The sequence below is a fragment of the Ceratotherium simum genome, chromosome 5 (assembly GCF_057802395.1).
Source record: "Ceratotherium simum simum isolate JZ-2026a chromosome 5, ASM5780239v1, whole genome shotgun sequence".
NCBI classification, from domain to species: domain Eukaryota; kingdom Metazoa; phylum Chordata; class Mammalia; order Perissodactyla; family Rhinocerotidae; genus Ceratotherium; species Ceratotherium simum.
The window spans coordinates 50,581,530-50,593,755 of NC_141904.1; the positions used below are offsets into that span (position 1 = coordinate 50,581,530).

At 40.8% G+C, this 12,226-nt stretch overlaps 1 protein-coding gene across 4 annotated transcripts in view; it reads right to left on the reverse strand.

Annotated features, from left to right (window-relative positions):
• The window catches only part of QRICH1 (glutamine rich 1), a 46,415-nt gene that overhangs the window by 28,879 nt on the left and 5,310 nt on the right, over window positions 1-12,226 (reverse strand). For all 4 annotated transcript variants that reach the window (XM_004419681.3, XM_004419682.3, XM_014791905.2 and 1 more), the window contains one exon: window positions 5,736-6,065. In XM_004419681.3, the coding sequence (XP_004419738.2) occupies window positions 5,736-6,044 (309 nt within the window). In that variant the 5' untranslated portion in view covers window positions 6,045-6,065. The remainder of the gene's footprint in view (window positions 1-5,735; window positions 6,066-12,226) is intronic.

A 12,226-nucleotide genomic window follows, 5' to 3' on the forward strand; every position in this document is an offset into this window, starting at 1 on the left:
ATCTGGAGAGGGATGAGGGGCTAGAAATTGAGTTATTAATCCATCATACCTACGTGATGTAGCTTCCACAAAATCCAAAAAGTATGGGGTTCAGGGAGCTTCTGGGTTGGTGAACATATCCATGTGCATGGATATATCCCAACTCTATGGGGACAGAAGCTCCTGCAATCAGGACCCTTCAGAACCTCGCCCTATATATCTGGCTGTTCATCTGTATCCTTTATCATACGCTTTACTATATAATAAACCAGTAAATATAAGTGTTACCCTGAGTTCTGTGAGCTGTTTTAGCAAGTTATTGAACCCGAGGAGGGGTAGTGACAACTCCAATTTATACCCACTCAGTCAGAAGTACAGGTGACAATCTGGGACTTGCGACTGGTGTCGGGGTGGAGGGGGGCAGTCTTGTGGGATGGATCCCTTAACTTGTGGGATCTGATGCTAACTCCAAGCAGATAGCGTCAGAACTGAACTGAAGGACAGCCAGCCAGTGATGGAGAATTGGTCAGTGTGTGAAAAAACCCACACATTTACTGACCAGAAATGTGAGTGTGGTAGTAGTAGAGAGTAAAGGAATACAGTGAGTTTTATTCAGACAGCTACTCTTCTAATTAACCTTTGACAAATACCTTTGTCTCCCACCAATCCACTAAAATGACTCTAAGGATGTAATTACTTTGTCAAATCCAACAATCTACATGGTGCTTCTAGGCTGGACAGATGAGGAAGTCATGGGGCCAGAGCAAACACTCTGGGTAATTTTAAAAAAGCAATCTGACCACAATTAAAAAAAAAAAGCAATCTAGCAAACAGCCTCAGTCCTCAAGGTAGTATATTGTTCTGAAATTTCAAATAATATTAATACACGCATTATTTTTTATTCTTATCCAAAGGGTTAGGCTGAGACACAATACTATGGGGCAAAAAGCCTTTTAACATTTGAGTTGAAAAGGCAGGTCCATTCAGCCCTATATTTCAGTGCACATATATGTCATACACACCTTTCTAGTCTCATCCATTCACTCAGTGCACCTTAGTTACACCAGCCTGTTTGCAGTTTTTCAAATAAACAGGCTACCAGCTAAGGGCTTTCTGATTTGAAATGCTCTTTCCTCAGATAACCACATGGCTCATTTACATGGCTCATTTACCAACTCTCTTTGGTCTTAAATGTCACCAGCACATTAAGACTTACCCTGGCCACCCCAACCTGCTTTGTTTTTCTCCTTTGCATTTATCACTATAGTATATCTAGATTTTCGTTATCTTATGTATCATCTATTTCCTCCCAGCTATGATGTATGCTCCCCAAGGTCAGGGAGCTTTCTCGCTTGTTCACTGCTGTACTCAAGCATCTAACAAGGGCTTTATACATAAATATAGACATGGAGACGTCTGGGATAGGGAAGAAAGGTTAAGAATCACTGCCCTATACCCGTAAGTTCAAAGCAAAATATTCCCAAGCAACATTTTTTTACATTACAAAAGTAGTTCACGTTTAATAAAAAAATTCAGGCTCTCCTCCTTAGCACCCCACTTGGGAGCCCAATTACTGTTGTGGGCTTTACCACTGCTGTTCAAGGACCACTACATTCTACATGTTAAAAATCAGTGATACTCAACCGGTTTTGACACTCAACAATCTGTTAAACATCCTACCCTGTCAATATGCATATACCTACCTCATTCTTCTGGCTCCAAAGGACAATACACTATAATTGCGCCATTATTTCCCATTTCCCTTACTGAAAGAGTGATTTGTTTCCAATGTTACTACTATAAGCAGTGCAGCAGTGAATATCCTTAAATACTACACGTATCTGTGAACACAAATGCAAGGCCAAAGGTATGCACACTTAACATTTGACAAGTACTGCCAAATTCACTTCCAAGAAAGTTACACTAATTTATCTTCTCATACCCTTGCTGCCCTGGGTGAAATCTTTATAAATGTTCTCCTATCTAATAAATGAAATCTGGTATTTCATTTAAAATTCCATAATCACTAATAGCATGAAGCATCTTTTGATACGCTTATTAGCACCCTTTGTATTTCTTCTTCCATGAACTGTCTACTTATATCCTTTGTTCATTTTTCTTTTTTTTTAAATTTTTATTTATTTATTTTTCCCCCTAAGCCCCAGCAGACAGCCGTATGTCATAGCTGCACATCCTTCCAGTTGCTGTATGTGGGACACGGCCTCAGCATGACTGGAGAAGCGGTGCGTCGGTGCGCACCCAGGATCCGAACCTGGGTGGCCAGTGGAGGAGCGTGCGCACTTAACCGCTAAGCCACGGGGCCGGCCCTCATTTTTCTACTAGATTATTTTTTCCTAGTTTGTAAGAGTTCTTTATGTATTAGAAACACTACTTAGGAGCACAGTCTCGAGTTAAAACAGCTTGGGTGCAAATGCTAGCTATCAGACTATGACTTAACCTCCTTATACCTCAAGTGCTATTTTTAGTTTCAAAAATTATACTTTTAAAGTAAGTATACATAGACCTATAACAGATCAAAAAAATCAACATTTGTGTACAATAATTTTGTAACTGCTAGGCCTATATTTGAGTCTGATGTCACTTACAAAGAAAATGTTTTTTCAGTCATATAAAGTTGTATCTTCAGCCATATTTTTGTTAATATTGTTGACTTATGATTTTGGTAGCTTCAGATTTATTAACATCGTCAATTTTCATGTAAGTAACAGTTAATATCAATTTACAACCTTTAATTAAATTAAATCTACAAAGCCAGCTTTTAGAAAAATTAAATCCCATTTGGCTTTAGCCAGTTATTAATGAAAATATATTTTCCTTAAGACTTTTTAAAATTTATGAAAAGGAAAGAAAGATTAGTCTCAAGAAAGATAAGCTAGGTTTAACTACCCTTTGGTCCAAGAAAGCTTGGTTAAAAGGTCATTTTTAATTTTAAAGAGAGGGGAAAAAAACTACTCGTGCACATATACCACAAACCACATCTCAGCAATTTATATGGTAGAAATTTGTAATTTTTAGGACTACTTGAATAAGGCAAAAAACAAGTAGGAAATTTTTCTTTTTTCTTTTTTTGTGAGGAAGATTAGCCCTGAGCTAACATCCACTGCCAATCCTCCGCTCTTTGCTGAGGAAGACTGGCCCTGGGCTAACATCCGTGCCCATCTTCCTCTACACTCTACGGGCCGCTCCCACAGCATGGCTTGACAAGCAGTGTGCCAGTCTGCGTCCAGGATCCCAACCTTTGAACCCCAGGCCACTGAAGTGGAGCACGTGTACGCCACCAGGCGGGCCCCAGGAAATTTTTTTTAAAAGGAAAAATTGAGGTTTCCTCTACCTACACTAATAATTTGAATTAAAATTGATAACCTCTGTGGGGAAGGGAACCACACAAAAGTAGCCTGACAAGTTGGCCAAAATATAGATCCATAGAAAAAAATATGACTCTTATCAAAAGAGCACTGACAATTATTATTGAATTATTATATCTCCAACTTGCTGATCAAGCTAACATTCGGTGAGCTATAAATATACAAATTTTTATGCAGGGGTTCCCTGAGACCTAAAAAATATTTCAAGGATTCCTTTAGGGTAAAAAAGATTGAGAAAAGCTGTCAGAATTTACGTTCTTCCTTAGGAAGGCTTTCCACAACCTAAAATTACAAAAATTTTTTACACTGTCTTTTAATAGTTTTATTGTTTTGTTTTTGTCTGACTCTTACCCAATCTGGACCTTATTTGTATTATGAGAGGTATCTGACTTTATTTCCAAAAAAGGAGCAGACTGCCTTACTCTACTAAAAGAATATACCCTTTCCCCACCAATCAGCAGCGTCGCCTTCATCCTGTACCTGGTATCTACTCACAATGTATGCAGACACGTGTGTGTGTGTTTTAAGATCCTTGGTCAACTTTCAAACCATGGGTCTGAGGCTGTCCCAGGAGACCCTTCTGCTCTTTGTATTCTTCACTTTTCAGCTTAGGGCATGCTGAGAACTGCACCACCTTCCCTAAAAGTTCTCTCCTACCTGAATTCCTCTGTCATCTGATTCTGTCTACTTCCTCTCTTTTAGCAATTTCTCATATTTAGTCATTTTTGATAGCACTTGTTTTTTCTAGCACTGCTAGAAATTCCTTTTTTTCTTTTTTTGGTGAGGAAGACTGACCCTGAGTTAACATCCGTTGCCAATCTTCCACCTTCTGCTGAGGAAGATTAGCTCTGAGCTAACATCAGCGCTCATCTTCCTCCACTTTGTATATGGGACGCCGCTACAGCATGGCTTGAGGAGCAGTGCATAGGTCCGCAACTGGGATCTGAACCAGTGAACCCCAGGCCACCAAAGCGAAGTGTGCAATCTTAACCATTACGCTACTGGGCTGGCCCTGAAATTAATTTTTTTTTAAGTATCTTTTCAGTCACTTAGAATGGGGAAAATATGCGTTTTATGAGTCTACCGTATTGAACCTATCTCATAGATTTATTATTATATTTACATTTCTTTCATTTACAAGGGATTTGAGGAAGAAGATGATGTTAACAGGTGATCTCAATCAGCCATCTTGAACACAGTCTCAAACAACACTTTAAACTCAAATCTCAAACCATTTTAATCTTATGAAAAAGGAGGTCCAAGCTATAAACGACAGCAGAATAATTTCTTGAACCAAAAAGTCAGCCTTCTCTTATGTACCTTTCCTGTACTCTTCCCTCCTTACAAAGACTGGAATAAACAATGACTGCATCCCTCCATGTGCCAGATGCTTTCTTGTCTATTCTCTAACTCAGTCTCACTAAATAGTATTATCCCTATTTGACAGATGAAAAAATTAGGGCTAAAAAGATTAAGATCATGTCAACAAATAAGAGGTCAATTCAAATTTAAACCCAGGAATGCAACTCCACAGCCCATGTTCTTCCAACATACCCACTTGCCTTCCTGAGGGGCAAAGGGGCCACAATCGAACCTTCTATCTTACCATACACCCTCTCCACACTCCTGCCTCTCCATAATGTTCCACTCCCTTTCCTATTCTCGGTGGAGGTGGAAAAAGCATTGAGGGCAAAATTAAATGTAACCACAATAGAAAATAGCAAGAAAGAAGCCTTGGTAACTGGAGGAGACTGTTAGTTTCACATAAGGACCTCCCTGAAGAGGAAAACTTTCACCTTCTCAGCAAATGTATTAGTTTCTCCTCTTTCAGTAAGCTTATTATCAACTAGCATTATTTCTTGAGGCTTATAAATAGCAAATGCAGACCTACAACTCTACAGGTGATTTGAGGCATAGAACCATACAACTAAATAAAGATCAATAAAATATATCTGCCCTTCCATTTTAAAACAAGTTCCAAATGTCATACTTTTAGTAATGAGCCAAGACTAGCTCCCTTCTGTTCTTGATCTGCTCAGGGTGACACAAACAGAAGGGAAGCTTCGGTCACATACAGCTGTGTCACATCCAATCCAGTCCCAGAAGACCTTTAATTTCTACACCGTTCAATTCTCCAAAGCAAACGGCAATTATCTGTGGTCTTCTCAGTTTACAGTAGATGCAAATATTTTTACTCTGTGTTAACTACAAAATCTTTGTATTAAATAAAATGTTTCAAAAAACCAGAATATTCCCCTTAAGGAAAATAACCTCTGACATCTGTATATAGATATGATGCTCCTACTAACCAAAATCCTGATGGCAAAAAAAATCTATTAAATAGGATGCACCTCAATATTTCCCTTTTACCTGAACCTGCTGTGGCTGTTGAACCTGGATCTGCTGTTCCTGCTGGGTTTGTGGCTGAACACTGGTGGTGACTGGACAGGCAAGTTCAAGCAAAGACCCGGCCACTTCGGTGCTGTCTGTGTAAATGCAGTTCCCACCCTGTTGGTACACCATGGTAGTGGTAGCCGTCTGCTGGAACTCCTGAAGGGCTTCTGGTCCCTTAGAGGCTAACGAGTCCAGAAATTCCTTCATCCTGTGTTGTGGGACAGACCGCGCCTTCACTCGGATGTACTCTTCAAAGGAGATGGTGTTCTCCAGAGAATTATTCATATTGCAGAGTCCTTAGGGTTCCTAGAAATAAAATAAATGAACAGAAGTAAAAATTATGCTACTGTTTTTGTATCTTGAAACGCACAGAGCAATCACTCTTGCAACGAGAGTAGAATATTCAGGGCAGTTGTATATATCTGGGAATCCAAAGTAAAGTTTTATTACACCACTTTATTTTTTCAGTTAACGGCATCTGAAAACTGTTTCCATAGACGTTTCTTTTTTTTTTTTTATAATTTTATTTATTTATTTTTCTCCCCCCAAAGCCCCAGTAGATAGTTCTATGTCATAGCTGCACGTCCTTCTAGTTGCTGTATGTGGGACGTGGCCTCAGCATGGCCGGAGAAGCGGTGCGTCGGTGCACGCCCGGGATCCGAACCCGGGCCGCCAGCAGCGGAGCGCGCGCACACTTAACCGCTAAGCCACAGGGCCAGCCCCTCCATAGACATTTCTTTTTTTTTTTTTTTTTTTTTAAAGATTTTATTTATTCATTTTTTCCCCCCAAAGCCCCAGTAGATAGTTGTACGTCATAGGTCCGCATCCTTCTAGTTGCTGTACGTGGGACTCGGCCCCGGGTTGGATGGAGAAGTGGTGCCTCGGGGCGCGCCCGGGATCCGAACCCGGGCCGCCAGCATCAGAGCGCGCGCACTTAACCGCTAAGCCACGGAGCCGGCCCTATAGACATTTCTTAAATCAAACTATCACACTGAAAACAAAAAGCAAAAGCACGCATTGGGGGGCCAGCCCCGTGGCTTAGCGGTTAAATGCGCGCACTCCGCTACTGGCGGCTGGGTTCGGATCCTGGGCGCTCACCGATACACCGCTTGTCCGGCCATGCTGAGGCGGCGTCCCACACACAGCAACTAGAAGGATGTGCAACTATGACATACAACTATCTAGTGGGGCTTTGGGGAGAAAAAGAGAAAAAAAAGAGGAGGATTGGCAATAGATGTTAGCTCAGGGCCGGTCCTTCCTCAGCAAAAAGAGGAGGATTGGCATGGATGTTAGCTCAGGGCTGATCTTCCTCACAAAAAAAAAGGCATGGGTCACAGTACTGGATGAAACAGGCTGAAAACACATTCTCCACCCAACACTAGGCCAATCCCATCTTCTCTGACTGGACGATAAAAGTCACATGCAAAACTGCTCTGTGACCATCACACAGAGGACTACCAAGGAAGCTAGGAGCAGGGATTCCTACTGACATGTTCTATTTCCACTGCCAACTATGTCCTACAGTGAAGGGACAGGTATGCCACCTAGCTGTGGCAAGACTCAAGAGAAAGGGGATGTGTTCCTCATCTCCCATCAGAAACACTAAAAAATCCCATTTTGCCATATACTGCTCATATTCTTTTGCAGCATAGCTTACTGGTTAAGAGCATGGATTTTGGAGTCAGACTGCCTGGGTTCAAATCCCAGCTCAATCTCTCCTTAACTATGTAACCTTGGACAAGTCAGTTAACCTTAGTTTTCTTGTCCATAAAATGGGGATAAAATAGTATTTACCTCACAGAGTTGACATGAGGATTAAATATATACAAAGCACTTAGAAAAGTACCTGACACATAGATAGTGTTACATAAATATTAACTGATACTATTTAAATAAGTAGGGGGAGGGAGTTGAATAGTGCCTTAAATAACTAGGTCACTACTAAAATTACTCAGAAATGAACTCTGCAAGTTTTTCATTGGGGTATTTACCTTAAGAATTAATCTGCAGGAGTGGTTAGTAACTCTCAATTACCTGGGGGACAACCACGCAATCTATCTATGGACTGTTGAGTGCCCTGCCACTGTTACTTTCGTATAATTCTCTTGATCCCTACCAACTCCAAAACAAAAGTAGTAGGAGGATATGAGAATAACATAAACCAAGTGAACCTTTTTGCCAGAAAGGACTCGCAGTCAATCTCAAATGTCTGGAAGAGTGATGTGTTTCCTTGAGCCATCAGGGTAGAAATATCAGCCTCTCTTTCACTGCCCAGGTGTTTTGCCTTATCTTATAGATATATGGTGTGTGGGTAATCATCTCATCTCTTCGACCTGACTCTAAACTTATGGCAGACAAGACTCTGTCCAGGTCCTCTCTGAATGGCTGACACATAGAAGGTGCTTCATATATATTTGTTGAATTTGGAATTCAGTGCGGAACAAGAAGGATTATGACTCTTTGTTCCTGTAACATCTATAACTTACAACCATAAATACTATATTTTTCCCTAGTAAATGGTTAGTACATAACTTGGGGGAAAAAACCTATACATCCAGAGCAAGTAAGAGACCAAAGAAAAAACATGATCATTACTGCTATTATTTTACTGTCACTGGCAATATTTCTGTGAGGCACTATGTAAATATAGTACACAAATTATATGCAGGTGCTTTCAAACAGAACAGACCTAGAAACAAGTCTTTTATGATGATGCATATATTATAAATATATTTCTCCATAAATAAAGAACAACACATACACCTTATCCTGTCTAAAATCAAAATTCCTAGGCTACTACTCAGGAGAGCCTCCACTTCTCAGGAAACCCCAAGCACAATAGTGTACAGAGAACAGCAAGCGCAGGTCAGGGGAGTAACAAGGTGAAGCCCTTGCTGATGGCCTCTTGTCTGCTGAAATTTAACTCGTTTGTCCCTTTATCACCTCTCTTCTGACCATCTCCCTTGCCCAGCTCTCTCTTCTCTCTACTGCAGGAGCTTTCAGTTATCTTCCCTCAGAGTAGAAAATCAGGAAGTCTGCTATGAGACTTCAAGATTAAGCTATCAACGATGTCCAAGGCACATATGAGTAAGAAGAGCATGAAGGCCAAGCACCCCATCCTTCTGTTACATATTCAGAGCAGGCCACTCCAGTGTAGGTGACCCACAATCAATCAATCACCACATTAGCACAGAATGTCTGTCAAAGCTTCCCTTTGTTAAGAGCATCACGTCTGGTATTTCTTTCTTTCTTTTTTGCTGAGGAAGATCAGCCCTGAGCTAACATCCATGCCAATCCTCCTCTTATTTTGCTGAGGAAGACTGGCCCTGGGCTAATATCCCTGTCCATCTTCCTCCACTTTATATGGGACGCCACCACAGCATGGCCTGACAAGCAGTGCGCCGGTGCATGCCCGGGATCCGAACCGGGGCCGCCAGCAGTGGAGCTCGAGTGCTTAACCGCTACGCCACAGGGCCAGCCCCCTGGTATTTCTTTCTTAAGAAAGTATTTCTTATAATACAGACCCAACAACATTACCCAGTTCATGTAATGAACATGAGTCATGTGATGACATGTGACTCTAATGCCTAATTACATATACCCTTCTGCTCAAAAAGGGACAAAGGAGAGATTATATGAACAGCCATCAACCAGTTCTCTACCATGCTGGTACATATTTCAGGTTTTCACCTCCATTATAAAAGGACAGCAGAGGTCGATTGAAATGTACATTTCTCAGAAGTTATTTTCTTCAACAATTAGTTGCATTCCCATAAAATACCGAGAAACTGCTTGAATTCTGAAGATTGCCTGTGCTGGAACCACGCTCAATGCAATGTTTTAAAAAGTATAGAGAGGAGCCAGCCTGGTGGCGTAGCAGTTAAGTTCGTGCACTCTGCCTTGGCGGCCCCAGGCTTGCAGGTTCAGATCCTGGGTGTGGACCAACGCACCGCTCGTCAAACCATGCACGGCTCATCATGCCACGCACCGCTCGTCATGCCATGCACCTCTCGTCAAGCCATGCCGTGGCAGCATCCCATATATAGAGCAAGATGGGCACAGATGTTAGCCCAAGGCCAATCTTCCTCAGCAAAAAAGAGGAGGATTGGCAATGGATGTTAGGTCAGGGCTAATCTTCCTCACAAAAAATAAAAAATAAATAAGTAAAAAAAACGTATAGAGAACGATGCAGCCAAAACTTTTTTGTCTCAAATCTGGGACAAGATAAATGTGAGCAAACAAATACAACAAAACATCGCAAATTAAGTTAATAGAAACAGAAAACCTTCATACAAATATTGCTTGGTAAAGGCAGTCCCTAGAATCTTCCCAGTGACTTTATTTACCTTCACGCTTTCAAGGTTCAGAAATTCAGGAGGCTTAAGCCTCACCTGCAGTCTGATATTAAGTATAAAGGAGAATTGCACCAACTTTTCTTTCTAGAAACAAGCTTTTTTCAGTTTTCAGTGTAGAATTCCACCTAGTTTTGGTTGTTTTCGTTTTTTGGGAGGGAGGGTAAAAGTAACACATCCATTTTCTAAGAAAAAATGTTCAAATGGTAGAGGAAGGTATAAAACGAAAAGTAAAAACAGCTAAGTATGCTTTGACCTCTGCTTCTGATCTACCCATTTTAAACATTGATCTGTCCCTTCGGAAAGGTGTGTTTCAGGCATTTAAATCACCCTTGTCTCACCAACCCCTGCCAATCACATTTTCCTTTTTGCCACTTTTGTAACCACGGGCCCTCTAAGACCAGTTCCACTGACACCATCGTATCAACAGAGTAATCAAGAGTTCCCCCTTGTCCAGTTCAGACTGGTTGAAATCACCAACCCATCAACTGGGCCTGCGCAAATGCTCAATAACTGACCTTTTTGACTCCAAGGAGCTAAAAACTCCACCCTCAGATCATGGTAATACCACCATTCTGTGAACATGTGTCCTATGAAGAGCCATGAAGCTTGACTACGCTTGTGCAGATCAACTACCTCACTTCTCCTTACTTCCAGTCATCTATCTCTGCATTTCAGACTGCCCTGCCCTTCATCTCATAAATTTTGCTGCAAGCCCTGGATAGGGGAGACAGATCTGAGGGTACATGCCCCCTGTCTCCCTGCAGATCAATTTAGTGATAAAGCTGTTTTCTTTTCCCAAAAGCTGATGTTGTAATAATTGGCTTTTTATGTGCATTGGGCAAGAGAACCCCAATTTTGTGTGGTAACAATACACAGGCATTCATTATATTCTTCTCTATTCTTGTGAAAATACTTGAAATATTCTATGATAAGAACACCTTTTGGTTAATAGCTAGTCATGTGTTTTAAGTAGTTTAGACTCCAAGGTATAAAACCCTCTGCAATGCTCCAAGCTTAGGGCCTACTGTCAGTGGGCCTTCACAAGCAGAAGCCATTGCTTCCCAACTCCCATTGCTTTTTTCTTTCACTAAGCCCCCAGCAAGTTCTTCACTGACACTGTACAAGTCCACAGAATCATTTGAGAACCAGTGAATCAGAGGAAGCTAAAAAATATCAACAACGGATTCAATGGAGAACTTAAAAACTTAATGGAAAAAGCCAATTTGAAAGAACATTCCAATCTGCCCATTTATACAGACTAAAACATACATGGCTTCATTTCTTGTCCTTTTAACCTGCTCAGTTGGCAGTATCCACCTAGACTGACACATTCAACAATGAAAGTACACTAAGTCAGCATTTGACCTGACACTGCTGATGTGCTGTTTAGAAGAAAAAAAAAAAGCTTCAGAAATATATTTCAATATTTAGACTAGTCACTGAGTACAAAGAAAAACAGAGACAAATTAAACAAATTCTCAATAATGATCGTTTCTTCCTTTGCGTTTATGCTTAGAAAAAGTCCTCCCTACCATAAGATCAGGTTATTATTCATCTACAATTTTTAAATTTACAGTAATTTTTTACACAGTGCTTTGATCCATTTAGAATTTATTTTGCATAATGTGAGGTAAAAGTCTATTTTTTTTTTTAATTTTATTTATTTATTTTTTCCCCCAAAGCCCCAGTAAATAGTTGTATGTCATAGCTGCACATCCCTCTAGTTGCTGTATGTGGGATGCGGCCTCAGCATGGCCAGAGAAGCGGTGCGTCGGTGCGCGCCCGGGATCCAAACCCGGGCCGCCAGCAGCGGAGTGCGCGCACACAACCGCTAAGCCACGGGGCCGGTCCAAAAGCCTAATTTTCTTTTTTCCAAAGACCAAACAACATGTCCTTGTATCATTTATTGAATTATTTAAATTCCTTTGTCCACTGACTTGAAATGCCAGTTGTTATATGCCAAATTCATAAAAAGATGGTCTGCTTCTAAGCTTTTAGTGTGATTCCGCAGATCTTTCTATAACATAGCTTTAAAAAGATTCTTTGCCTCCCCCAACACTGTTTGCTTTTTTAAAAAAAAAATACTTAATGACACAGAAACACATTGTATGT